Here is a 21,720-nt window from a genome sequence, read left to right on the forward strand (position 1 = left end):
GGATATGCATATCCGGTTGGTTATTATTTCTATAATCCTGGTGAAAATAGAGTTTTCGCTAAGCGTCGAGGAACATTCCTAGAGGATGAGCTTATGGCGCGAGGAATTGGAGATAATCTTGTGGATCTTGAGGAAATTCGAGAACCACAAATTGATCAACCAATAGTCGAATCTGCCTCTCCACAAAATATTGTTGGACCTGAACCTGATAGGATTCAGGAATCTGATGTAACACTAGGCATCCGCAGAAGTACGAGGGATCGTCATGAACCTAATCGGTATTCACCTGATAGGTACGTCTTGATAATAGATCAAGAAGAGCCCTCAACCTACAAAGCTGCGATTTCAGGTAACGAATCTGAAAAATGGCTCGAAGCCATGGGCGTCGAGATGCAATCCATGTATGACAACCAAGTCTGGGATTTGGTTGAACTTCCTCCCGAATGTCGGAGTGTAGGAAGTAAATGGGTTTTCAAGTTGAAAACAGACATGGATGGAAATGTGCAAACCTATAAGGCTCGTTTGGTTGCTAAAGGTTTTACTCAGACTCAAGGAGTTGATTATGAGGAAACCTTCTCGCTAGTAGCCATGCTTAAGTCTATTAGGATTCTACTTGCTATAGTCGTGTATTATGACTACGAGATATGGCAAATGGATGTCAAAACCGCGTTCCTAAATGGACATCTTACAGAAGATGTCTAAATGGAGCAGCCTGGAGGTTTTGTAGATCCTAAGAATCCTAAGAAAGTTTGCAAGTTGAATAAATCCATTTATGGATTGAAACAAGCATCTCGAACCTGGAATCTTCGTTTTGATCAGAAAATCAAACAATTTGGTTTTATCAAAAATGAAGATGAGCCGTGTGTTTACAAGAAGGCAAGTGGGAGTTCTATTACTTTTCTAATCCTGTATGTAGATGACATACTTCTCATTGGAAACAATATCCCGATGCTGCAGGATGTTAAATCCTGGCTTGGTAAATGTTTCTCAATGAAGGATCTTGGAGAAGCTGCTTATATTCTAGGAATAAAGATTTATAGAGATAGATCTAAGCGGCTACTTGGACTTAGTCAAAGTACATATATTGATAAGGTCATTCGACGTTTTTCAATGCAAGATTCCAAGAAGGGTCTCTTGCCAATGGCAACTGGAACCGTACTGAATAGTCATCAGTGTCCCAAATTGGACAAAGATAAAGAGGATATGAAAAAGGTTCCATATGCCTCTGCTATCGGTTCCTTCATGTATGCCATGTTATGTACTAGACCGGACGTATCGTTTGCTCTGAGCTTGACTAGCAGATATCAACAGAATCCTGGTAAAAGTCACTGGATTGCTGTGAAAAATATCCTAAAGTACTTAAAAAGAACTAAGGATATGTTTCTGATATTTGGCGGTTTGGAAGAAGAGATGAGAGTAAAGTGTTACACTGATGCAAGCTTCCAAACGGATCGTGATGATTCACGATCTCAGACAGGCTATGTTTTTTACTTTAAATGGTGGTTCTATAACTTGGAAGAGTTCTAAGCAAAGCGTGGTGGCCCAGTCGACCACTGAATCAGAATATATAGCGGCTTCAGAAGCTGCTAAGGAGGCTGTTTGGATGAAAAAGTTCATTGCTGATCTCGGAGTTATACCAAGCATACAGAAGCCTATCGAGATATTTTGCGACAATACAGGTGCAATTGCTCAGGCAAAGGAACCAAGGTCGCATCACAGCACGAAGTATATTCTCAGAAAATTCCATTACATACGGGAAGTTTTGGAAAGAGGAGACATCGTAGTAGAGAAAATCGATACTGATCAGAATCTAGCGGGCCCGTTTACTAAGCCTATACCTCAAGTGAAACACGAGAAGCATGCAGATAGTATAGGTCTTAGATATGCTAGACAGTGGATCTGATTTTGTAATTTAGTAATTTGGTGCATTTTGAACTGTAAACAGTATTTTATGTTTATTTGAATTTAATGGTTGAATGTCTTTTAAACTATTATATATGTGTTCAAATATTAGTACGTTAAGTATCTATGAATACTGTATTCTAAAATGTCCGTAGTCTATCAGATTCGTGAGAACCAATCTGGTAAAAGATTATTGTGAATTAGATGGTTGATCCATATAATGGATACTCAAAGTGTTGAGAACCATATTCACTGATATGATTAATTGAATCATATTGGGCGTAACTCGTTTCAAAATGATCTTCATGGATCTTAGTCATAAGACGTTTTGAATAGGTACGATCATTGTATCCTTAGACCTGCGGTACATACTAGAACTAACTTAAATGAATGGTTGCTCTTTGATTCTATCTAACGCTGTACGTAACTGGCAGTAATAAGGATAGTTTTGGGAATGATCTGAAGTTTAGTGGGAGTTGTTTGTAGCCAAAGGGATCTGTGCTTCTGTACTTAGGAAAGGAACACTCTGGCGCCTTTCGTTGATTTGAACTGGTGTTAAACGCGTGGCCACGCTTGAACTAGTAATAGTTTGATAAACCACTTCAAATCAGGAACGAAATTAGAAATGGTTGAATGATATATGAGCATGAATTGGATTCATGTCTCATGTTCAACAAGTGTTCAATACAGAGGGATAAATGAGTTGATTACCAGGGCTATAGTATTTGCATAACCAAAGAATTGATTAGTGCAAAGAATTAGTTGACATAAATTTGTCATACCTTACCGGGGGCAATATGATGCAGCTAGGCACCCACTATTGTCTACATTGAAACGTAATCGGCCAATCGACCAAGTGGGAGATTGTTGGATATAATGTTCAATTGTCGATTAAAATTCAACGTTACCGTCAAGGTACGACCCAAAGAGTTACACTTTGGGCAACGAACATTTAACGGTGTTTTAATCGTTAATCACCGGATCACGAAATAATAAGCGTAATAAAAGAAACGTTTAATTATTTAGAATAATTACGTAGAGCTGGATAAATATTATAATTAATTTATTAATTATAATTAATATCAGATAATTAAATATGTATATCCATATTGTTAGTTATTAGATAATTAATAATAATGAAAGATATTATTTAATTATGAGATAGTTATGAAGAAGTTGTGATTAGATTACAATTCTTAATTCTTGTTTTAAAATAAAAGATATATGTATATCTTTTAATTAAAAAAAAAAGGACTTTTCATATTTTTATCCATGACTCTCGATTAGGTATTCCTAATTGTTATCAAAAGGATTTTTCTATTTTGTATATATAGAAGTATAGAACTGTTAATTAAGGGTGTTTTTCCTTGGGAGAGGCTTCAAAACGTTTTGACCGGAGGAAGCATCAAGCATGGAATAAATATTCGGCTGTTTATCAATCTCACTTTCAGAATTCCAAAAGAGCTCCCCCTTCCCATTTAATTCACAGTTCTTTTTCATTACGAATAAGGTAAACCTTTTGAACTTTTTCTTTAGTTTAAAGGTTTCGTTTGAAATTGTTTCAAACGGACAAATATGATTTCGTGGTCAACGATCATCTAGCGAGATCGTTCGTTGAACCAAGGTGTCTTTCTTGGATGTCACGATTCTTTAATATTATTATAACCTATTTTGATTGTAATGAGATCACTGGTGAAAACGGTTTAGAACCGAACCTCGTGTACATGTTTTCCGCTGCGTTCAGTTTGTTTGACAAACTAAATAAAAATTATTTTCTAATAGTTACACGAAAATTCCAACAAAATGAATATTTGAAATTTTGAGTTTTGAAAACTAAATGCAAATTGTATTTTTGGTGGTCTTTAATGTTAACAACGCGTGTTACTATTCTAATATCATTACATTTTACCTTGCCTACCTTTAGTGTTGTAGTAATCGCTTGTTGTTAGTCGGACGATGGGGGATTAATTGTGATTAATCTACAATTAATCGAGATTAGTCAGCGCGCAGTCAGGATTTTTACAGCCATGCCTACCTTATTTCAATATGTAATTATAATAGAATTGCTTACACACCTTTTATGTAGCATCTTTTTATCACTGCATAATTTTTCTTTCTGCTATAAAACATGCATCACGCATAATTTTTCTTTCTCTTTGGTTAGAAATCATACGATCCTAGCATATATAGCCACCAATATGATCAATTAGCAATATAATAAATTATACGTAATTATGTTGCATAATATGCCTTCTCTTAATGATCTTGGTAATCAGTTGGGCAAAAATGGGAACTTCAGTAAAGAACGGGTATGCTAGATCCGACCGTCAAAATAATTTTTTTCCTTATATTATATTGTTGTTTTGATGTCAATTCTTTTGCTTATACTCTAATGCTCTTTTGTGAATTGATATATTAGTTACTAGTATTAAACCTTTGTGTTGCGGCGGTTGTTATAAAATTGTGCTAAGTAGTAGCAATACTATACCATTGTCAGCGACCACCAGTACCGGAAAAGCTCGTAAAAACAAAATAAATAAAAACGAGAAAAAAATAATGCCGAACGAAAAGCAGACATAAAATGTCTGAATCACGCACGCTCGTTGCTGCTGAGAAATTAAACCGAAACGTAAAATATAGAAAAAAAAATAACTAAGTCCATCAAGGACCCGCGTGTTGGACGAACTTGTCAAATGCAGAAAAATAGATATGACATGACGGACCAGTTAAACGGGAAAAAATATACGAAAAAATGTTGAACCCCACACGAACGTTGCGGTGCGTTAACTCATAAAATTTAGAACGAAACGAAAAACTTGGGAGAGATGAAAAGTATGGTGGACCAAAATTGAAAATAAAAAAGAGTTGGGATTAAATTGTAAAAGATAAAAAACTTTAGGTTAAAAGTAAAAATAAACAAAGGGTCTAAATTGCAAAATTAAAGTTATTTATTAATTTTGTATAAAGATAAGGATAAAAATAAGTGATATCTACATATTGGTTATTAAGTAATATTAATATTAAAAGAAATTATTAAATAAATATAAATAAAATTTATGAGATTGAAGGAGAGAATGACATGTGTCATTATTTGGAGTCTTTTATTATAAGTTAGATTAGATTAGATTAGATACTAGCAAAGAAAATTTTATAAATAAAATACATGAAATCTATCGTGCGCACAACTTGTGACAAAAAAAAACATAAATACCCACGAAAACATGCGGGCATTCGCACTAGTAAACGTATAAAAAAATTATGGTCCTTTAAAAGTACAGGGAAGTTGCTTTAAAAGTCAAACAATATTTTTTAAAGAATTGTATCATATGTTTTAAAAGTTGTAGTTATTTAGAAGTCTTAAGATTTTGTAAAATTACACTTTTGTCATTTTTTATATGTATTACAATATAGTATAGATAATAAATAAAAGATGATAAATAACATGCCACTTTGACGTGGCCTCAAAAAGGCATAAAAGCTCAAAATAAGTTACATCGATAATCTATACGCATTGAGTTTAAGAATACTTATACGTAATATAACGGTTAAATTCATAGACCTATAAAATATATTTTTTATTAAACTAGATAGATTTAAAAATTGTTTTTTATATATACTTCTCAGCCAGTTTTCAAGTGTAGACCGAATCGTAGAACCTGGTTTTTCAAATTGTAAACTCCATATATTTCTTTTTAACCCGGTTAAACCAACCGATATTCTTGAACGTTTATGCCATACAAGATATGTTCGGTGGTAGATCTAGGTGATGAGCATTGTTGCCACGTACATAGTAAGAATGAAGACAACGTGAAACGATTCTAAGATTTTTGCACTTGACTCTATAAACACGTATAATGCATTTGTATGATTTTTAAGAATAAGTTTAAAGAGATAGGTCACCACCACCATGATCATGATATAAATTAAAATTTACAATAAAAAGATAGAATTAAACCCGAGACACTATTATTCGTTCAATCGTTTGAGCCCTATACATATGGGATTTTCACTGGCCAAAATTGATCAAGAATAAGATAATACCTATATGGGCTTATTAATGGCCCAAAAAGGATTATTTATATAGCTAGCTGACCCATAACAAAAAATAGCCTTGGACTTCCGCCAGGTTAGGTTAGGCCGTTAGGGACAGGATTGACCATAAATTATACTTTGCTGCTCTGCTCAGTTATTAAATCCAACATTTAAAAGAAGATAATGAGTATTTATCAAATAAGTCTACTGTCAATGTCATCAATCAACAAACATAGAACATTGATTGAAGTTTATTTCAAAACAGAAGAGACTTTGAGACTAGTAGGTTTTGGGTTCGATTTCCACAAAGGAGGTTTTTCCATATTTATTGAGTTTTCTCCTGAATTGGTGTATAGGAATTATGGCTAGTGTCTTGTGGAGATGGATATGATCGGGTGGTTCCGCTGATGACACAATAATACTTTAATGGTCTCTTCAAATTTGCGGTTAAAAAAAAACCCAATTGCTCCTCAAACGTATCTCCATTTAAAGTTTCTACATTTGAGCACCTCGAAAATTGTTATTGTTATGCACAGTGGCGTAGCTTAGGGTTATTCCGAGGGGGCGCCCGACCCCCCGAACTTTTCGGCGCGTAGTGTTATGAATAATACTTTCGTATAGAAAATTTTTAGGTATATACGTTTCCGCCCCCTCGGTTTCGGAAAAATTGGGGACCAATGGTTATGCATTTATATGAATACAAAGAGAATGAATGGAGAATATAGAATATTAAAAAAAAAAAGTTCATGCACTTGCTTAGTAGATTTACATGATAAATCTTGATCTTCATGTTAAAAGCTATTTATAATATTCATAATAACACTTTATATATCCCTTATTTTTTTGTAGATGGAGAAGGGAATATTTAAAAAAAAAAAAAAAAAAACAAGAAAACGCAAACCTGCAAACCCACCATAACTTTTGTCTTGATGAAAAGAAAATACATCCTTGAAACCAGGGATTTGACAATTCACTCTGTATGTATAAATCAATGTCTAATATTTCACTTGTAATTTTATATACTTGTTTTTTTAATTAAGAGTTAAATGTCATTTTAGTCAATTTGGTTTGAGTCATTTTAACAGTTTAGTCTAAAGGTTTCATTTTTCTTATGTGAGTCCAAAAAGGTTTCATCGTTGTCATTTTAGTACACTAAGTTAACTTCATCAATTTTTTTTTGTGTGTTTGTTGTTTGTCGAATCAAGTCTGTGTGAGAGATTATCTAGTTGATAATCTAAGTGATACTACTGAGAATCGTAGATCTTGTAGTCATTGTCAGATTTCGGTGCTGTTTGTTTTTGCAGACAAAAACTGTCTGCAGTCTGATTTCAGCTGATTTTATGTCTGCAACTGAAGATGTGGTCTGAAGATCTGCAAGCTGAAAATATAATACTGTTTGTTTTATAAACTGGATATCGTCTGTATAAGCTGAAAATTATTTAACTATCCAAACTTATCACAGTTGATAAAAGTCATTTAACATTCAAGTTACATAAAAAAAACCATAATACAACCACCACCTCCACCACCACTACACTGCCCAAACCACCAGCACCACCACTCAAACCCGTCGAAAAAAAAACGAATCTGGCCAGAAAAAAGATAAGAACTTCAATATCCACTCATATCAGTTGCTACATATAATCAAAATACAACCCAAATAAATTTGCAGCTCCAAACGTGTGATCACAAAATTAAATACAAATATCTCACCTCTACTAGTGCACACTTCCGTGTTGTTTTTTTCTAAACACAAGACACCACTCAACATAAGGGTTGGAATTTAGGGTTGGAATTTAGTGGACACATCTTTCTGTTTTGTTCTTCTTCCTCTTTCGCCCCTTAAAGTGCATACGGTCTCACCATCTTCTATGATTCAAAAATTATTTCTCTTTGACGCTAATGGGTTTCAGATTAGTAGGAAGACATGGAATTTAGAGGTGATTGTTGGGAATTTAAATAATCCGTGAATAATATCGAAGAATAAAATTGGGGAAAATTACCTGTAGATATTCAACGACTTGGGGAAAATATCTGGCCGGTGGACATGTCCACCGTTGCGGCAACCGTAGCCGGTTTCATCACCGTTCCGGTAAATCTGGCAGGCTGCCTGTCACTATACAAGTGTTGTTAATAATAATCCCTAAAGAGGGCAAAAGAGAGAGAGGAGGAAGATGACGGTGGAGGTGGGTTGAAGGTGGAGGTGGAGGTGGGTTGAAGGTGACGGTGGAGGTGGGTTGAAGGTGGAGGTGGAGATGGTGGTGGTGCTGGGTTTTAAAGAGGGAGAGAGAGAGAGGAGAAAGATAATTTGGAGAGTGATACGTTTTGAAGATCTGAAGAGGTTTGTGAAGATGGTAGGTAGTGACTTTTTTTTGAAGCTAATATAAGCATTTTTCAGATCTTTTATTTAAAAAAAAAACAAACAATCTTCGTTTGTTTGGGTTTATATCATTCAGTTTGCGTTTTCTGGTGTTTTGTCAAAGATCTCTGCGAGATTACCTGTTATTTTGACACACATCAACCTTCTCCCTTCTCTATACACCCACGAACCACCACCGTGAAGACCGAACATCGCCGCCTATGTTCTGAGCCCGCTGCCACACCACTTGAATCCGCCATTATGTACTACCGCCGGGGGTAGAACGCCGCTCTTTGTTCCTATCTGTGAGGTAAACGAACAAACCACCCTTGTTTGTTATTTTTTTTTTTTACTAAAGGCTTTTGATTTGGGGTTAGGGTGGGTTGTTTCCTTCGACTTTGGAGGTTGGGTTTGGGATTTTCCCAGGGGTTAATTGGTTAATTACTATTATTGTATTTTTATACATTAAATAGATTTTATAGAATTTTTAAATATAATTTAATAATAAAATAAGCGTGCCACTTTTAAATATAATAAAATTTACTATTATTGTATTCTGATGCTGTCCTCCACATGTCAATGTCAGGTAACACTCTTAACATATTTTCACGTGTTAAAGAAAAGCTAAGCTAAGTTCCTATAGGCTGGGTCTATTCGCACACGCTGGTTGTCTTTTTGCACATCCAAAGCGCCTCGCTATGGACTATACGGCAAGTTCCGGATCAAATCGGTTACGTGTGATGTCTTATTCCGTTATCTCGTATCATTTAGGTTTGAAATCACAAGTACTCCTGTGAGAAGTGTTATGTGTATCAGCCGCCTACCGTACATGAACATGATGTATTTTTTCATTAATTGTAGTATTATGATGTATATTGTCATTTCGGGTCGTACAAGTGCGTATTTTGTTCCGATTGGGTCGTGTCGGTGACATTCGGTTTTTAACGTGATGTAACGCGTATATTGAACAAACACAAACGTGGTTATTATTAAACACATTTAAGATACACAAACACAAACGTGATTATTATTAAACACATTTAAGATACATCGTGAACATATGGGGTTGCATTAAGGTCGGGGGCACGATACGTAAGCATTTCGTACGTGTTGATCTGATCCCTGTATAATGTATGCCAGGCTGCTGCGCGCTCTGTTCTGTTCGCTGTCCAGAGTAGGTTTGGGGGAGGCATTGGATAACAACCTCCAAGCTCTACATGTATGAAATGCCCCTTGTCGACGAACACAACCGCAACTACCAGGTGAGGTTCCTCAGCTTCGTTTGGGCCGCCCAGCATAGGGAAAATTGTATCGCTCCCACGAATGTCGAAGGTGTGAACAATCACACCGTATCGTTGGGCAATAAGAAACCCCGTCTCAGGCATCGACATGTAATTTTCGATACCTGCTCGTCCCACCCCCTTGAAATCGATCCGTTTAACCAGCTCATCATAATGTCCTACATTTTCCGGATCGAAAACCTGCCTCCAAAGCGATTCGTTCATACGTAACTCCTTTAGAAGCTGTTCCCGGATCTTCAAATATGAATTTTGTTTCACTCCTAACCCAACAGCCACCGCTCTAAATCCACAATGACCATCTGGTTTCACGTCCTTTATTTTAACGATGTATGGATGGATCACTTTGGGAATCTGAGATGCGTAGTTGCGGATCGCTATATCCGTCTTAGGACCGAGCTTGATATTCGAGAAATCAGGGTGTAGGTTGAGCGGTTTGGTATTCTTTTCTCTTCTAGAATCTTCGGCTGATATGTACGAGCTGTGACGGGGAAGATCGTCTGAGGCATCGACCCAAGTTTCTTCTGACGGAATGTAAGAGCTTTGTCTAGCAGCTTCAACCTTTCTTTCTTCCTGCGTTTTCAATGTTGGTCGACCACGAGTTTTCTTCAGAACAGCAGGAGGTTTTTTGTTACTGTTCCCTGGATTGAGGATTTGCTGAAACTTTTCAAAGAAGCTCCTTTTCACTTGAGGGGGTGTTGGATCGATCTGTTTTTTCAATTTTTCAAATTCCGCGTCTACATCAATATCCTCTATTTTATTCCTTGCAGGCTTGAAGTCAAGCTTCTTCCAAAACACGTCTATGTGTGTGATCCGGATTTGCTGACCTGTGGATGAAAACAAATTAGGAGGCAAAATCATAACGAGAAAGTTCAAAAATAATAATTACCTTTATTTTCCAACTTTTCCAAACGACAGGCACATGGCAAACCACAGCTGGTAAAAAGTTGGCAACCACAGCTTGCACCGTAGGCTCTCAACCCGTCTTCCTTACGCTTTAGTTCCATACTCAAAAGCTCAATCGCATATATTGAAACCTTTCTGAGAATATATGCAAGCATGGGCTGATTCTTGTGGTGCGTCATCACTTTTCGGAGGCTTGTTTCAAAGGTATTTCTAATCTCGGTGTATTGTTTAGCAACAACATGATCAACATACAGTACAAGTTTATCCAGTGTGTTGCGATGACTTGGAAAGTGACTTTTTAATGTTGCATGCATGCTCTCAACCCTGTTGGTCGTAGTCTGGTGAAAGTTGATAGTTCGGTTAATCCAGCAAGATACAAACTTTTCACGGTACGGATCCAACCAGGATTTCTTCATATAATCATAAACCTCTAAAATTAAAAAAACGTAAATAGTCAGTTTTTGTTATTATATAAAATTTGAACATAATTATGTAAGAAATACTCACGTTCACGGTCAGCTTCTTTCAGCTGTGCTTCAAAGTTTTCCAAGTTATACATGTCTATTTCCTCGGTCGTAGACTCGCACAATGTCCAAAATGTACGTACGAATTCTTTCCACTCCTTGTCAGAGAATTTCTTCTTGCTGTTCTTATTAATATTTTGTTGAATATGGAACCGACAAAGATACTTATGCGCTTTTGGAAAAACTTGTTCACACGCTTCATTAGCGCAAAATCCCTGTCTGTTAAAATCACGCGCGGTTCCATACATCCTGCCAGCATAGACTTGATCCTCTGCAACACCCATTGGTAGTTCTCTGACTTCTCGGCGGAAATTACAGCACATGCAGCCGTAAACGATTTGTTTGTCGACGTCATGCCTACGACCTGAACAAATGGCAGGTTGTACATGTTCGTTTTGTATGTGGCGTCAATCATTAGCACATGCGGGAAGGCACACCACATAGTGAATGATTTTTCGTGAACAAAGAAGACGTCTTCAACTTCGTTCGATATCTCATTCGTGCGCATGTAATAAGTGTAATTTTTTTCGATAAGAATGTTTTCAAGTTTTTGCATCGGAGACTTACCGACATTTTTTTCGGCGTTGATCTTCTGAACAGCGTTGTGTATATCTTTCGGAATAAGCTTTCTAGCCGGATTGTTTTTTGTCAGCGTTCGCCAAATGCTTTGGTTGCGAATATCTTGCTCTGCCAACTTCTTAACCAGTTTTTTGTCCTCCGAAGAAAGCCTTCTCGCATACGCGTGACCCTCGAAGTTTTCAATAGGAGTGTGGTTATGCTTCGCCTTCGTCACCTCGATCCTCCAAACACTTCCGGATGATTCCGAAAACCCGATCATCTCGAACGGGCAGCCTATTTTCTTGCTACCCGTTTTCCTCTGTGTAGCTACACTCTTATGCTCCCCACCAAAAGTACATTGAAACCAAATCTTGTAATTCTCTCCTCTTTTATTCGACCTCTTTGTCACAATGAGGTAACCATTGTCTTTTGCCGTGTCTTGTACCCAACGCACCAACTCTTTACGTGACGAAAAGGTCTGCGTTGTATCAAACGAAAATGTAACCGGGTAACAACCTTCCTCGTCAACAGACACATCCTCCGGCTCACCATCGTCACCGAAGTTCGAATAGACTTGATGTTCAAAGCTCTGTTCACAACCGTAACTCTGGTTTGGATAACACTCCTGCTGTACAAAGCTTTGCTCGCCACCGTAACCGAAATTCGAATAACCTTGTTGACAACCGTAACTTTCGTTTGGATAACACTCCTGCTGTACAAAGCTATACTCGCCACCGTAACCGAAATTCGAATAACCTTGTTGTGCGTAAGGGTCCTCCACAGGGGTATTCAAATCCAGCTGCACCGTGTTATCACGATAACGAATGCCAGATACAACCTCTGTCTCCCTCAAGTTGCACGACACCGGTTTCTCAAACGAGTCAGAAATAGCGGTCCCCTCGTAAGAATCAGGAACAACTGACTCGTCAGAATATTCACCGAAAAGATAGTTACTGAACCACGACATCGTTTTTTCAAAAAAATTAACTAATAGAGCAAAGAAGATCGACAGAAAACAATTCGAGTGATGAATCTGTTGTCTGGCCAGTGATTTAAAGCCAGAATTTGGGATCGAAGCGCCGCGCTATGGCCAAAGCGCGGCGCTTAGGGTTCACGGGGCGACTGAAACCTCGTCACCTTTATGTCTGTCAGTCTGTCACTCAGTCAGTCATTCGAAACCTCGTATCACCTTTTGTCGCCCTAAGCGCCGCGCTATGGCCAAAGCGGAGCGCTTAGGGGTGTGAAAATTATTTTGGCTGTGTGTGATTAGCATGATCCTTTCTATATTGAAGGTGAGGGACTGATTTAGGAAATTTTGCAAAAACTGAAGGGCCGGATTGTAAAGTGTGCTTCTATACAAGATTGCTTTTGAGCTAGGGTTTCAATTCAGTTTGATATGCATCTTTGTTTTACATCCCATCGTCATCAGCCCTTAGGATCTGATCACAAAGTGTTTTAGACTACATTTATCTGAACAAATGGTAGTAGGTTTGTTCCTCTATAAGTCAGAGCTTTCACCTCATCCCATCCCTTTCCTCACAATTTCAACATTGCAACAGTACGACGTTTTTCTGAGCTTTAAATTTGAAAATACCGTCTCCGACCGCCCTTTCAATCACTGGTATACTAACATCCTTTTTACAATCTCTGCCTTTTCTTTATGCTTTTGGATTTTTATGATTATATAACACACAGGTGCATCTGTTTGGCCAGCCCACCGAACCTTACTTCGAGTGGACTCTGGATCAAATTGCCGTAAAAAACGGCATAGTGTGCTCCTCAGATATCACTATTCCCAAGGATGGTAAAGGGGGACACAACCAATGTTTTAAAAACCGGTAAATACCGGCCGGTTATACCGGTATTACTGTTTCCAGATGTAAATCCGATACGAAACACCCCGGTAAATAAGTGAAACGGCATAAGGTTTGTACCGGCGGTAAAATCCGGTATACCGGTTTGAAACGTAATACCGGTACCGACACAGGGTTATTTTAGTTTGAGTTGATACTTATTTTCAATATATATGTTACTTATCTTATGTAATTTTTATATATTATGTTTATTCGTAACTAAAAGTTCTTATTTAATATTGTATGAAATGAAAATAGTTGATGTATTCAACACTCGAATGGCTTAAACATATCGTACACTTTCATTTAAAAGAGCTTGTTGGAAAATTGAATGATTTTCGATTATCTTTTGGATTATTTTTTACTATGGATTTACTTTTGGATCATCTTTTAATACGTAATCATTCATTTTTGGATTAACTTTTGAGTTGATGGTGTAATTTATGAAATTATAGAGTTAGCTAGACAACCTGGTTGAACCGCTCGGTACAACCTGGTTCAACTGGTTTAACCATTTTTTAGTCTAATCCGATTTGATCTAAAAACCGGTTTTTAAAACATTGGACACAACTACTGCTCCATTGTAGTTTTCACACTACGTGTTGCTTAGGACTGTGTTTGTGTTTGTTGTTTAGGCTTTGTTTTGTTAGTTTGAACTAACTTTTGTTAATGCTTGACATTAGCCATTGTTTAGGCTTTGTTTTTGTTAGTTTGAACTAACTTTTGGATGTTATTTGGGCGATTAATATAGATTAAGATTCTGTGAATTGTAAGTTTTGTATCTTTATACCTAACTACATTATCACCCGTGACTACTCACGGGTTTGGATATTTAAATTTTATTAAACACAATTATATATATTTTAAAAAATAAATAATCCATGATGAATAACATTATTAATTAAAAGTTAACAACGTCTCGAGTACAACTTAAATAAAATAGAATAGATTAGATTAGATGATGCGCAACTCAAATAAAATAATTTATACATATACAATTACTAACAGTCATACCCTTTAGTTTAAAAAATCTTGTTATGTATATATTCAAAAAAAGTCTCTCGTTATGTATGTTCACAATCAAAATTGGGTATATCGTGTTTCAATAGTGTATATTTATGTTCAATGCAAGATCATGAGCTTAATATAGTAAAAAATAAAATAAAACTTTTAATACCTTTAATATATATATATATAACTCCCTATGAGCATCGAGATCTCATATAAGTTACGGATTGGTCATGAGGAGTTTGCCACCTCACCCATTTGTGATTGGTTGTTAACCTTAGGGGACGTCGGAGAGGTCAGATATGACTTTTAGGGAGAGGTCTTGTATGACGCGAATCGGATGGCTGCCAAACTTATACGGTAAAGAACTTGACTGCATTGACTTAATACCTGAAACGAAGGTGCTTACATGGCTCAACTGGATCCGCCTCAAAATAAACTGTTTTTTTGTAGAGGCTAGTACTGAATTGTATACCAACCAGGGACGCACTATTAAAAAGAAATATTTCTCTACCTTCGGACCTGTGCCCCCTCTGCTGCCACAACCCTGAAACTGCTGACCTTCTCTTAATAACCTGTAACTTCGCATGGTGCGTTTGACCGTTTGTCATCAAATACTCATCTGGATAAAAGTTCCCCTCCCGCGTTTCCTCCTCAGCGTTGTCGAAGTGCTTGATATCATCCGTTCGCACCCGGTTTGCAAACCAAATAAAAAGGCGATGCTTTTGATTATAGCCACAACGTGCAGCATTCTATGGAAGACGCGCAATGAAGTTAGTTTCAAAGGCAAATACACGTCACACTCAAGCGTAATTGGTGAAGTAAAAACATGTTCCTTTTTGTGGATCCGAGCGCGGGCTTAAGCTTTTGATATAAATCCACCTTTTCTAAAAAAAAAAAAAATCTAAAAGGCATTTGAGGACTTTAGACCACAGAGATTTCTTTGATGACAACCTTCGTGAGCTATCAGGCCTTGATGCAATCCGACTTTGTCTGCTCATCTTTGGGTGGCCAAGTTAGTGGTCAATTTGGCTCTTACGCATATGGCGGGTGACATGGAGTGATAGAATACATTTCCATAAGGGGTTCATACATATGTGATATTTGTCTACGATTAGTTGCATGATGCGTTGGCCACACATATGGCTCAAGAATCAAGATGCACTACAAGGGTTTATCAAGGCATTTTAAGAATTAAGATTGTGAAATTTAGTTTAACAAATATATCATATATATTTATAAATTTATTATTAGTTAGTTCCTGACAATTATTTTCTTTTTAATTAATTGTATATAAACTTAAAATGCATGGTCGGTTGCTTTGACCAAGCATTTTTCTTATTCAGCCCTAACTTTAAAGATTTTCTAATGCATCCTAAACTTTATAGATTTTCTAATTCATCGCCAACTTTAAAGATTTTTAAATTCACCACAAACTTTAGAGATTTTCTAATTCACCCCTCATTTTTTGGTAAGTTACACCTTAACTCCTAACTTTTGATAATTGGCAACTTTGATTCGACCTATATTTTTCTCTACTAAAAAACTTCACACCTCAACTTCTCCAACATTTCAATTATTTTGTTTAAATTACTTTTACGACTTTACAACACAACGAGTGAGACATTACACTTTTCTTTATTATGCCTAACCACATAAATGTCACGTCACGCGCGAGCATCATATGTTAATTTCTACTTAATAACTTCAAACCTCATCTTCTCCAACATTTCAAATTCTTTTATTTAAATTACTTTTACGACTTCACATCACAACGTGCGAGACATTATACTCTTCTTTATCTATGTCTATCCACGTTAATGTGATGAACATAACGTGTTACAAAGTAAAAAACAAGTCATGTCACGCGCGGACATCACACGTTTAAGTCATCATCGTAACACGTGTAACGACGTGCCAAACACAACGATGCCGCTGCAACACGCGGCACGGGTCAAAAATCTAGTACATATGGATCTTAAAGATTTTCCAATGCACTTGTACATACCTTAGTGTTTAGTTTTAGCTTTGTTAACTATTTTATTGGTACTAATTAGTTTAGTGTATTGTTATATCCCAGCTTTACTTTTAGACTATATCAAGACCATCCCTACAGACCATGACACCACGGGTCACAAAAGCCAAAGCACAAGACGTGAGACGAGCTCCACATACACGAGACGTTACTCAATGTACATGTTAATAAACTTTGCAACCAAAACCAGATGTCTCATTTGTTATTACATTATAGCCCCATATCAAGTAACCATTCCCTATCACTTCTTTGGTTATTTTGGCGCAAATGTGGAGGAGACACCGCCTCCAAACCCAACGATGCCATCTTGGTAGCTTCAATTGCTACAACTTTAAACCAAAATCGTGAACCAATTACTTTTTTTATACAGGCAACGTTCTACAAGTATAGCATGGATCATACTTTTAAAGTGTATTTTCAAGTGGGTTCTTGCAAAGTTGGTTTATTAACTGCCTTACCAACTGTCTCAACTATTTAGACAAGCCTATGTTCTAAACATTGTTAGCACTCCATTCATTTAAAAAAAAAAGTAAGATACATACTTTGATAACGTACTTATAAAGTTAATCCAATTCCATAATTCATCATTCTAACACGTTAGCACTATGTGGGACTAAATTAACTTAATACGGATACTTATACTAAAACACATTTTAGTTATACTAGGGTTAAATTAAGTTGGTGTAAAAAAACTATTGCATCTGAAATACATTGTCTTCCAGTTTTAACATTTTATCACTGTTTGGTAATTTCAGTGAATCAAAGATAGAGACAGTACCTCCTTTTATTAACAAGGATGAAAATTTTTAAACATCCCGGAAACATAAAAACACATCAACTGGAAGTCCAAAGTCACCCATTAAAAGCACCCTGTCAACATTTTGAGTATGATTTAGTATTTACAACAAAAAAAATCACATACACAAATACATTGACAGTCTATATCAGACAAAAATTATCTCTACGGCCACGATATACGCCAACAGATTTCATATATCACTTTATATATGTGTATCCTTATGTCTTAAACGAATAGACCCCATTTACTTTTAAAAAAAATAAAAGTTAATACACCGGAAAAAAAAAACTAGATATTCGACAAAAAAATCTTGTATATTAACAAAGTAAAAGGTTGAACGCTTTGTACATTCCAAGGCATTTATAGTGACCAGCAAAAAACCTCGGTTAACTTAATGGATGTAGAGGTAAAAGGTTGGTTGAGTTTGTACGTTTCAAGAAATTTCTCTATCTACTTGCATACACATACAACAGCCATTCTTGGGCTAACTAAGAACTGTACAGATGTTTCAAATTTTGGTCAGGTGCTTATTAATCATTTGAAGTTTTAAAGCAATGCAAAGAAGAAAATACTGAGATTTTAAATATCAACGAATACGGAACTTTTAGGAGGATTTTACTATTTTCGTGTGAAAAAAGCACAAATACACAGACGTATAGATTATAGAAATACAATCGCCTTACAAATACGTTTGTTATTAGACCTGAAAGCAAATAAAAAAAAAACAAAATGCGGTCTGACAAGGCTAGAAGATCAGCAGCTAGGTTGTGTATATGGCATGTTTTGACTTCCCCAGTTTAAGGCCGTTGACTTGTTGCAAGTTCCTATACATATAAAATCATAAACCTTGTACCTCATGTCCCAAAAATGTCTTACTGCCCAGTCTATACTACATATTCAAACCTAGCTGTTCTCAAATTCAATTGGCATATTTCACTCGCTACACTAGTTCCAAAATCTTTTACACTGGGTAATGTTACATACCAAACATGCTAGATGTTACTTACATGACGGCATTATGACTTACAGGAAACTAAAAAAGCATTAAGCAAAGTTGAGCTGAAAAGCACCGTGGATCTCGGTCTGCGCTTTCTGTGGCATAAGGTGCTAGCCATACGTAAAACGCAACTGAGTCACAATTTTATGGGCTTAAAACACAACTGAGGTGTGCACCTCTTGTACGGGGCAACTTTTGTGCTTCAAAATGTTATACATATAGCTAAGAAGATTCTACATGTGGGTAATTTACATATTAAAACATATATAAAGCTTACTTGTGTAAATATTGGCTAAATGATGCTAAAAACCTATAGGAAATATATAAAGGAATTATATAACAAGATGCGCCTCGCGTACGAAAAGTGGTGCACTTTTGCACTTGGAGCCCGTGCCTAGGTTTTAGACCCTATTGCTTTTGTGATAGCAGTTAGATTCATAGGAGTCAAAGGCATGCAAGGCACTCGCCTAGGCGCCCAGGCACGGCCATACCGCACTGCGTCTGTCAAAGTACACAGGCGCAATTTCTGAAACCTAGAAAATACAACTAGAGAGAAGCCGAATAATTGCTGATTACTCTTATAAACCATCTAATTAAGCGATCCGGTGCTGAACGAACCAGTGATGGTTCCTTACAGGCTAGCCAAACACTATCTGACCATACAGTGGCGGTTAAGTCCATTCATGTTATCGATCAGCAAATGTCCATCATCACCGGTCAATAAAATAATTAAGTGACAGCTAGAAAGCCTCTAATCTATCCAATGTCAAGATAAAACCATAGCAATAAGACTGGAAGGTATGGTGTGGGGAGGATGGGCCGCCACGTCACCCGCCACGTGTGAGGATGGGCCTAAAGGGGATGGACCAAGGGGGTGGGGGATGGGGCTAAATATATATATGTATGTATGTATGTATAGGTCTGTGTGTGTTGGAGGGGGACGTCGAGAATGGCTGCAGGGAGCCGCTGAAGACGGGGACGGGCCAAGGGAGGCGGTGTTCCGGGGCGGCACCGTGCCTCGCCGGCCCTTGGCCGTCCCCCATACCGACTGGTCTAAGGCTTTAGTAAAAACCACCAAATCACAAATTCTAAGATGCAGAGTCTAGTAGCAGAGTCAAATCACGCACAAATTCCCAATCTAATCAAACAAAATAAGACACTTAACCTACATAACCCACCAAACTCATTCAAAAACATTCAGATTAAACAAAACCCTAAATCAGAAATTAAAAACTAAAATCCTAGCGCAATCAAATCACACACGAAATGTGACAGTAATCAACATAGTGCACCAAATTCATTCAAAAAGATTCAGATTAACACATAGCCCTAAAGCACAAACAAAACTAAAATCCTAGGCAGTGAAATCGCACACAAATTTCCAATTTAATCAATCGAAATGAGACGGATAATCCACATAATCTGCCAAATTGATTCAATAATTAATCCACATCAAATCCTAGGCAGTGAAATCGCACACAACCAACGCCCACAATCCACCAAGCACTCAAATCAAACAAAACCCTAAATCACAACCAAATCCACAAATATTATTATTATTATTATTATCAATCATCAACCAGCAGTATCAAATAACAACCAAATCGAAAACCACAAACCTAAATCTCCGATCCGGAAGAATTAGGGCAAATCAGGCATTGGCAGCTTTAGGAATAAGAGGAATGGAGCTTCCCTGTCCCTGCGGCTGCTTATTGGCTTGCTTGAGCTTCTGCATCTGGAGCATCCGCTCCATAACAAGCTCGTACTCGCACTTCTCGTAGGTGTGACGCTCGTCTTCGCATTTCCATGGGAGATAGAACTCGGATTGGCGGCACTTGTTGAGCGGGATGAGCAGGTGTGCGCACTGGTCTCTGTATGCTAGCGGCACCTTTGCCTCCACCATCTCTTTCTGTGTTGCTATCATTGGTTTTGATGATCCTTCGATCTCCATTGATGATTTCGTCAAGGAGCCGCAGATGAGTTTAGGGTTACAAATGGGTCGACAATAATAAACAGATTCTCACCCGAATCGCTCCATTTATGTTGCTTTACAAATATTTTTTTTTACAAAATTATTTATTTTGTTATTTTTTTTTTAAACCACAAATGTTACTCTGACCTCATGTCATTATTTCTATAATACTTGCTTGGTAGAGCACGGCATGGCGCCCCTGACGGTGTGTTGGGCGCTAACGATTTGGGTTGGACAAGGGGGAAGGTGTTCACTAGACGGAGCAACAAGCTCGACTAGAACGCCATCGCAACCACTTTGTTCATGCTAGATGGGTTGTCACAGGTTCACGAACTAGCTCTAGATGGAGGTGTTGATTTTTTTTCGGAAGCGTGGGATTTAAGTGAAGAAGCTAGAACACCGCCACAAGTGATATCGATTCATTTGGTTTCACACAAGTTAGGATGAGATGGCACTTTGTAACTGGGTTGCGGTAGAGGTGTATAAAAAAAACGGTTTTAGAACCGTAACCGGAAAAAAACCGAAATCATTTTTTTAACCGGTTTTAGAACCGAACCGAACCGGCAATTTGTGACCGGTTACTATTCTTGATCTGAAAAACCGGTTAATAACCGAAACCGGTTTAAAAAACCGATCCCAACCGGTTACACCGGTTACTGTTTTGGACTTGAAAACCGGTTAGTAACTGAAACCGGTTATCAAAAAAAACGGTTTTTGTTGGATGAAAAAAAAACAGTTCAGTTAAAAGCCATACCGGTTTTTCAAAAAAAAAAAACGATTTGTACACCTCTAGGTTGCGGTGAGAGTTCACAAGGGTTCGACTTTGAACACCACGGCCCTCCTAAGTTCGTAAACGTAGTTAGTTGTTTGCCCAAATTTTCCGCCAAAATTTGTCTAGCCGGACCACGAAATGGCATACCAAAAACAAGTTTTAAAGACCAACCGAAACGGAAAAACTTAATGAGAGGACAAGAGCATGTCAAGGTAACTCATAATGTGATAATGTCACCATAAGACTTACATCTATAATGAATGCACGTTAAACAACTCCATTATTGTACTTTTATAAATAAAATCTTAATGAGTTGTTTTATCTAACTTGTTTTACACACCAACAATGTTTTAAAGGTTTATGATTATTTTTCAGAAGATGTCTGGGTCAACCTTGATCTATGCAAGGAAGAAATATATATTAAATTTTAAATTGTGTACCAAAAACATTTTTTGCTAATGAGAGTTAGGAATTTAGGTGTATCATGTATGAAAATAAAGGCAAATATAAAAATTAATGATAGAACTTGAGAATATGGAGTAAAAAGGATACAAGCTAGAAACCGTGGCATTTTAGACTCCTATACTTGTTAATTGTTTGAATTTAAGGTTATTTTTTTTATCGAGCATATCAAATTAAGAAAGAAACTGGGTAATATACATCGACTATCGATACCTTAAAGTATACTTAATAAGATGTCAACCG

General features: G+C 37.0%; 1 protein-coding gene and 1 long non-coding RNA gene across 2 annotated transcripts; both read right to left on the bottom strand.

Moving 5' to 3' along the window:
* Positions 1 to 7,393: 7,393 nt before the first annotated feature.
* On the bottom strand, positions 7,394 to 8,592 carry LOC110896577. Its single transcript, XR_002568002.2, has 2 exons — positions 7,938 to 8,592; positions 7,394 to 7,833 (listed from the first exon to the last, which is right to left on the bottom strand). It is a non-coding gene; the product is annotated as an uncharacterized LOC110896577 (long non-coding RNA).
* Positions 8,593 to 17,143: 8,551 nt separating this feature from the next.
* LOC110894604 (NADH dehydrogenase [ubiquinone] 1 beta subcomplex subunit 7) lies at positions 17,144 to 20,293 on the bottom strand. The gene is made up of 2 exons (XM_022141821.2): positions 19,891 to 20,293; positions 17,144 to 17,345 (listed from the first exon to the last, which is right to left on the bottom strand). The coding sequence occupies exon 1, from the start codon at positions 20,220 to 20,222 to the stop codon at positions 19,923 to 19,925; it is 300 nt and encodes a 99-aa protein (XP_021997513.1). The 5' UTR covers positions 20,223 to 20,293; the 3' UTR covers positions 17,144 to 17,345; positions 19,891 to 19,922.
* Positions 20,294 to 21,720: the final 1,427 nt, after the last annotated feature.

This window comes from Helianthus annuus, chromosome 12 (assembly GCF_002127325.2).
Source record: "Helianthus annuus cultivar XRQ/B chromosome 12, HanXRQr2.0-SUNRISE, whole genome shotgun sequence".
Classification (NCBI taxonomy): Eukaryota; Viridiplantae; Streptophyta; class Magnoliopsida; order Asterales; family Asteraceae; genus Helianthus; species Helianthus annuus.